The 8,300-nt window shown below is 35.8% G+C and overlaps 1 protein-coding gene across 1 annotated transcript in view; it reads right to left on the minus strand.

Moving 5' to 3' along the window:
• Positions 1 to 3,190: 3,190 nt before the first annotated feature.
• The window catches only part of LOC114922552 (neuritin-like), a 7,537-nt gene continuing 2,427 nt past the window's right edge, over positions 3,191 to 8,300 (minus strand). The window contains exons 2-3 of the mRNA XM_029284098.1: positions 7,303 to 7,468; positions 3,191 to 4,144 (exon numbers count right to left, since the gene is read on the minus strand). Of these exons, the coding sequence (XP_029139931.1) occupies positions 3,919 to 4,144; positions 7,303 to 7,468 (392 nt within the window). The 3' untranslated portion in view covers positions 3,191 to 3,918. The remainder of the gene's footprint in view (positions 4,145 to 7,302; positions 7,469 to 8,300) is intronic.

An 8,300-nucleotide genomic window follows, 5' to 3' on the forward strand; every position in this document is an offset into this window, starting at 1 on the left:
GCTTTACAGTGTATTGATCAGGCTAGTTTATATTACTAATATGGCAGTAGAAATGAAAAAGTTATCAGTCTGGAATACAATTCAGGAAACCGTGGCTTAGACACTTTTAAACTATTGGCTTCAAAAAGGTGAACAAGGATTTAAGCCACTCTTGTTTACAATGTGTGGCATAGAGACATACTCCCAAGACTGGAGATGGTTCAAATGAGCCTTTTTTTTTTACTACAATGAATGTTTTATCTTGAAGATTCACTGTTCATAATCAAGGAAACTTGCAAGGTGTTGTGCAGGGCACTAAAAACAAGATGGTTAATTCTTTTTGTAACTACTACTGTCAAGATAAGCTTATTTTGCATATAATTTTAATTGTCTTCTTAGAATGGAACTTGAATAAACTCTGTCCTCCAGAGCAAATATTGACTTCCTGTGAAAAGAAAGTGTGTGAAGGGAAGGTTCATTTATAATGCACCAAAAGGTAGCTGTAGTTTTTATTATTTTAAAAAAATAATAATTTTTTTGGATATATCCCAGAGTTTTCCCTTTGTACGTAAATATTTTGGAATGCTAATAATTTGTATCAGTTACAGTTGGGAAGCTAATGTTTGTAATGATTAAGGTGAATAATTTTGGAAAATGAACTTTATAAACCATCTCTCAAAGCGCTCTTATGGGACCCATTGATAGCGTATAAAGAAACCCAAAGGTTCTGCCAAAATAGCATGTTCTGTTCCACAGACTTAAGTATAGATTTGAGCAGAGGGAATATCTTTCCTTACACGATTGTTGTAGTTGGAAAATATAAGTGAGTCACACTGTCTTCATCCAATGTTAACATATTGTACTGTATAGTATGCATTGTTGAATTATAGTTGCATTAACATCACTTCTTCCAGAAGATGGCACTGCTTCCTTTTGAGACAGTAGTGAAAGCCACTGCAATTCCTGTTGTAAGCTGTGTATTATGCAATCTTCTCTGCAGTACTTATATGTATGTTCACATGTGCACTCAGGGCATTTGTTTTCCTTTGGGAGTATCATAATAACATACCTAATGCAGCAAAGGAGATTTGAAGCCGTTTCAATGAATCTCTGTAGACTTAACATTGACTAAAGACTGGAATCTAATTAGGCACACAGTGGCAATCTAAGTAGAAAGTTTTTCTGTCCCCATTATTTGAGATATATTTAGCTGATGTTAACAGGGATTAGGGTGCACATTTATTTATGATCAAAGCCTGTGTTTGAAATTAAGGGCTATGTTTAAGGCAAAGCGAAAAAGTAGTTTGGAACTTATTTGACCCTGCCTACTTTTCCATAAATTGACAGCAGTCATAAGCATAATATGGTGCTTGTGATTGGAGATTGGAATGCCAGAGTTGGAAATAATGAGACTGAATTTAATCATAAGGCCAAGGAAACTTAGAAAATTAAGGAAAATAGTGACTTTCTGCTAATAATGATGATAATTAGTTTCTGCTAATCAAATTATTTCTTGATTGCTGACACAAGTCTTCAGATCACCAAAATAATGCCTATGTGTATGGACATCGCCTGATGGACTAAGCAGAAATCAAATCAGTTGTATTATTAATGCAAGGAGGTAGAAGTCTTAGTTATATCAAGAAAGAATGAAGTCAGAGACTGATTGAAGATCACAGACTGCTCATGTACAAGATGTAAGTCAATTTCCATGTGATCTTGAGCATATATCCATCATTTTCAAGAAGAATATCAAGAATTTCTTCACAATTCTGGTGTCATGTGTCTGAGTAACGAAACACTTAAAAGGACTTATTGACAGGCAACCAGAGAAACAATAGAATGAAGTCAAAGAGGCTATTAAAGATGTGGAAAGTTCTTGAACTCAGAAGGAAATTCCATCCTTAAATTAGTATAGTAAAGGACACTAATGTACAGATAGCAAAAGTTGTCCTCAAGTTACAACTATAATTGGAACTGGAGTGTGGTTGTAAATTGGGGTTATAAATTGAGGCATCGACATGACAGGACCCAATTTTTTAATGGTTTTTACTGTGGTCATTAAATGGATCATGTGTTCATAAGTCTGAATCATGCAGTTATTAAGCAAACCCATTCTCCTGAATGAGTGGGTTTGGGGTTTTGTTTTTTTTTGCTGGAAACTGGCAAAAAAAAATGCCAGAAACAAGTAAAAAAATGTTCCTAATTGCAGTCACATGACTGGGATGCTACAGCTGGTTACAAATGCAAGCTGGCTGCCAAGCACCCAAAACATGGTCATGTGACCATGGGATTTGCAACGTTTTAAGATAGACGGACACCCTTTCTGAAGCCACAGTAACCTTGAACAGTCATTAAACAATTGGTCATAAATCGAAGACTACCTGAAATGATTCCAAGAAGATCAAACAAAAATGGAAGAAGTATATTAAAATTCTGAACAGTATGAATGTTAATATCCAAGATACCTTAGAAGATTTTACCTATTTACATGAATGTCAAATACTAGAAAATCAAGTTAGATCAACACGCCAGTAACTATCAAGTCAGAAGGCTACAAGAATTGAAATAGCTACGGAAATATAGCAAGCAACAGAAGAAGGATTGGTAGAGGTTCTAATCAACCATGTCATCAAAAAATCTGGAGAACAGCACAGTGACCAACAGATAGGAAGAAATCAGTCTAAATACCAATACTAAACAAAGCAACTTAACACTAATTGTGACAATCTAAGGTTGCTTTGTATATTCAGTACAAATTAGAGAAGTGGAATTGGAAAGTGAGAGAGATTATGAGAATATGTTGAAAATAGCTGCAACACATGGCATATCCTACTTCATGTACAGAGTAGAGTTATACAAGAATTCATATGGATTTTAGAAGGGGGTAAGGAATGTAGAGAACTTCAAAAGTTGAATTGAAGTTCCCATGAGCCTCAACCAGAATAGGCAGTTACAAGGAATAGTCAGAGAAGCAATGAACAGGAAGTTCCATTTCTCCACTACTATTTTACAGCAATAGCCATACTTCATTCCAGTGATCCCCTGAACATCCACCCATCCTGCAATACAGAAGTTTTCCTTAGAAAATTGCAAGGATTTTTACTTCTAACTGAATATTTCTTTCCATCTCAGAAATATTTACTATACATGACTGCATTTTGCAAGTTTCATTGAAAAATCAGGGAGGAGGAAAAACTAGTCAGGAATGGAGAAAAAGGGGTATCACAGCATTATTCCTTGCATGGGTTTCAGATGTTCTGCCTTAAGCTACCTCAGGGTTTTGGTCTTTCTTTAGTTCTGAAGTCATATACCAACATAATGTAAATCTCTTGCATAAGTAATCATTCTTTCAAATACCTCTATAACAAGTCAATCATCAGTCTGTAATCTTGCTCTGGACATTTGGGGGAGCTCATTTCAGGTAGGTAATGAAACCAGCATGTTCTACTGAGAGAATCCAGTTATTTTAAAACTTCATGCTACCCTCTTGAGTTCCCCAACATTTTCTTTCATAAAACTACAAATATATTAATTACTGTAGTTACGCTTATATACAAAAAGAAAGTTGCTAAAAAGTTCTTTAAATATAGAAATCAGAACAACAGTTGGAATGAAAGGCTTACCAAAGCAAACCCTGATTAGCAGGCCAAGATACAAAATCTAGTGACACCATTCCACTTGTGCCAGTTTCCTATGCAAGCTGTATTTTAGTAATTTAATTTTGAGAACCTTAAGGACTTTTGATAGTCAAAATTCAATTGGAACACTTGCCATATTTACGATTGATTTAACTGGAAAAATTAAATATTAGGAAATTCTGTTATCACAATCAAAAATTCACTAAAAAAAGAAAAAAAAACCCACCACAAAATATTTTCTAAATATTAAGGAAAAGAAGCATATGTTCATTTGTACAAGATCACAGAGCTGTTGCCTTCATAAATTGAGCCAAATGAGCATCAGAGTGATGCCTACTAAACAAAGGGTTGGGATCTGGAATGAGTGTAAGTTCTGGTAGTTACTGGAGATGCAGAGGTCAAAAAGATTGCCTTCAAATTTGATTTTTCTAGATTCTTTTTTCAACTTTTCCCAGACAGTCACCATCTCCTTCTGGCACACCCAAAGAGTAGCCATCGCACAATTATGAAATTCATTCCAATATCTGCAAAAGAAAGAATAAACAATAAATTATTTGCCACCAACAGAAGATTATATTTGTAGCTTGGGATTGAACTGTGGGGTCCTTGGTGCTCTCTGAGATCCCATGAAGTGCAGAGAGCACTAAGGACTCCGCAGTTCTTTGCCACAAAAGTCACAGATGGACATGGGCCATCTATGAAGAACATAACCTGTCTATCCATCTGCCCATTGACCATCCATCATAATATCTGGTTAATTGGTCCATGCAGTTGTGATCTACTTTAGTTCTTTTTTTTTTTAATTAAATGATCTGTTTTAATTCTATCCATTGTGGAAAGCCAACTCTGGGAAGCAAAGAAACCTATTCTCACATAATGACTATAATTAATATATAATTCCTCTATACAGAATCTTTTCCAGTACACAGGAGGATACTGTTCCAAGTATACAACAGGATCTCTACAATAATCCTAATGGAGTATTTAACACGATGCAGCTGAAAAGTGAAATATTAGTGCCTGCCATACAAGACCATACACTCCGGAAAGGTTTATCTAGTCAAGAATGGGAAATTTTCTGATGGGTGGGGGCATTACAGGAAAGTCGAAACAGGCAACTAAATAAAGAGAATCCCACAGGTTGATGAAATTGCTATTTTCTGAGGGTTTTAAATTTTTTTAGGTTGAATGTTTTTCCATACCTGTTCACCTAAAGCCTATTTTAGGGCCTCAGCAACACTTTTTGTAAGCTTCCTGCCTGAAAACTGCAAGACATATTTCCACTTATTTTTAACAGTTGTAGTCAGACATGATTACAACCAATGAAGGGTTTCAGAGGTAATTCTTCATCTAGGTGTTTTTTAACTTTGAGCAGGTAGACTTAAACTCCCAATCCATACATCTTAATGTTGCCAAGTTTAAAAAACTCTGATCTATGTGGATGCAGACCTTCAAAGCCTATTTTTTCTTCCCTTGTTTATTTACCAAGATTAGAACTCATGGTCTCCTGGTTTCTAGCCTGGTGCCTTAACCACTACACCAAACTGATGATATATTTACAATTTTATATTGTGCTTTCATATATTGTGGTTTTATAGTGTGCTAAAGCAGCCTTAGTGAAACTGGTATTTTCCAGAAGTATTGTATTAAAACTTGCACACTGAGAGCAAAAAATAGTGTTGGTACCACTTTAAACCACGAATATGGATATTTTTAGACTTTAAGAGAAATGTTTATCTAAACAACCCATCACTATACATTCTTACTATATTCTACATCAATGTAATAGTTTTCTCCCATTTATTTTTATTTTATACATTGAAATAGCTTACTAATAAACCATTATAAAATTGACAAGATAGCTTTTGCCAACTTGCATGAAAAATATTAAACCATTGAATGATTTCAGATATTAAATTATCCTTTGGAGGGAGCCTCCACCATGTGGTGGTGCCCAGGGCAATTGCTTTTCCCTTAAAAAGTCTCTGTAATTAGCCTAAGGAGCCTCTAATTGACTGCCAACTGTCAAGAACTCATTAAATAGAAGAAATGTGGTAGAAGAAATCTTCTGAGACAATAATGAGAGAGATTGGTGTAAAACAAGGTAAACTCTGTTTTGATTTTCTATGGTTGTTTCCTCCAAATCCTGCAGCAATGTAGTAGGGGTGGGTAGAGTAAGGGAGAAGTAATCCTTGGAACTTTCAATGATCTGCATCTATCTCTACAATTCCTTTCTTCCTTCCCATTCCCTTGTCTGCTTACAATCAGTTCTCTACTCAGACTTGCTGCGAGCTAAATTTCAAACATCTTGATGCTTTTGCTATTTTACTGCCTTCTTCTTGCACTTGATTAGATTAAAGATAAACAAACAGCTGTGTCATTCCTCTGGCTGTGAAGTTGCCCAAGGTGACAAACCAAGCCTGGCAAAGAACAGTAGGCATAACAAAAGACTACCACTATGGTTAATATTGGTAGTTAGAAAGTGCATAGTTTAGAGTCAAAGAGGATTGCAGACCCAGGAAATACAAGGAGCATCACAAAACAAATGATAAAGCTATATTAATTGAAGCTTTGAAGGTTATGGTATTAAAGTGAGTGGAGAAATTATGCAAGCTAAAGGATGAATTCCATCCTAGGACTATAGCCCTAACTCTATACCATTCTCTCCTCATAGTTGTCTTAAATCAAAGAAATGGATACCGGAAAATCTAATCATGTTATATCCAGGATTGAAGGGCACTGATAGGCTGAAAGCTACCACATGAGTTGGTAGCCAACCAAAACTGCTCAGTCTCAAATTGTGTTCATGGAAGCAGGTTTTTAAAAATTCTAGTATGGTACCCCAATTCTTTCCTTGAAAACAAATGTATTTTTCATAGGAGGCAGCAGAACTGGCTTTGCCTTTGCTATCTACAAAATGACATTTCTAATTGTGATTAGAATCTAGTTTTGTAACATGTCAGTAATGGACAGCAAGCCCTTCTCAACAATGAAGGATTCGTTCTCTTGTATTGGTACTAACTTCAACTAGTCTTTTGCTTTCAATTGATGGTTGTATTTGATGAAGTGCTTATGATAGCACTTCCTATGATAAAACATAGTAGATCCAAGCCAGTTTCAAAAGAAAGTTCCCTTCCATTATTGTGGTTCCTATGGCTAAGCAGAAAGATGGAACCACTTTCTGTGGGTAACACAATTTGCTAGCCAACTGATAGACATGAGACCAGCAACAGTACTATGAGAGTGGAAACCTTCACTTTTTCTACTAGTATTTGGAGAATATTCAATGGAAACATTCACAGAGGAGAAAAAGGAAGGGGATATCAGTCATTCTGATTTAAAAGGTAGGCAGGACAAGAAGCAATGGATGGAAGCTAATCAATGACAGAACCAATCTAGAATTAAGGAGAAATTTCCTGACAGAACAATTAATCAGTGGAACAATGTGCCTCCAGACATTGTGGGTCCTCCAACACTGGAAGTTTTTAAGAAGAGATGGGGTAGCCATTGTCTGAAATTGTATAGGGTTTCCTGCTTGAGCAGGGGGTTGGATTAGAAGACTTCCAAGGTCCTTTCCAACTTTGTTATTCATTATTCTAAATGGACTAAAGAGACAACTGTATTCAAGATACACATCATGATAGGATATTCCTACAGTACATTTCAGAGGTTTACTGCTCACCCACAAACAACCTGCAATCCTTGCAGCAGACTCTGGTTCACTTCGTCTTCTTCAGCTTCTTCTTCATATCTAGCCATGTTTTCTCCTAATTTTAAGATACAGCCAGAGAAATCTTGATAAATATTTTCACACTGAGTTTCTGCTGTCAGTAACTTGAGCAAGTACCCTGCAAATGGAAAGGGGATTAATGTAACATCTAATAGCACACATCTTTTTCCAGTCACATCATCTAAAGACCAAAAGCAATCTCCCTTAAATAAGAAACATAAAATATATGTGTGCAACACACACACACACACACACAAACTCACACAATGAATGGTCATCATATACAAGAGGCAGAGCCAAAATTAAGTACTAGATAGAATTCTGCTTCAAACATTGCATTAAGCCACAATGTCATTATCATATCATTTGAAAGTCACAGTGTATGGTTTATTCAAACAAACTATAGTGTGGCATAGTAAGAGACAATTTGCTTGACAAGATCAGTGTTAGGGATTTCGACCTGGAATATATGATTTCCAAAGGAGTGACTAAACAATGAGCTGAGCCAGTATTAGCTCTTGTAAACTGCCCTTTTTTTACAAGGCTATTTAAAACGTAAAATGGAGAGATGAGCTTGGTACTTTAAAAAAAAAAACAGCCATAAAGAATAGGACGAATCAGTACATGAACTGAGAAGTAAACTTGCTTCATTTTGAATTCGCTGCCCCTGCTTTTGGAAAGTCTTACCTGAATTCTTAAAGTGTTCCTTGGAAAGTTTTCCTTGGAAATGAAGCAATGAATTTAAACAGGTTTGCAGTTAGAAGTTGTCCATCACTAACACTACCCTGGGCTCTTCTATCATCTGATCAATTTCGGGAAGTTAGCAGAGGAACGTTTCCCCGTAATCTTCTAGCGATGCAGAGAAAGATGAATAACCTCAATTCTTGCTAGGAAACTGCCTTAATATATCTGAATTATATATATTATATATATATTTTAAAAGTTCTCTT

This window comes from Protobothrops mucrosquamatus, unplaced genomic scaffold, assembly GCF_001527695.2.
Source record: "Protobothrops mucrosquamatus isolate PMUCROS unplaced genomic scaffold, P.Mucros_1.0 scaffold373, whole genome shotgun sequence".
Classification (NCBI taxonomy): domain Eukaryota; kingdom Metazoa; phylum Chordata; class Lepidosauria; order Squamata; family Viperidae; genus Protobothrops; species Protobothrops mucrosquamatus.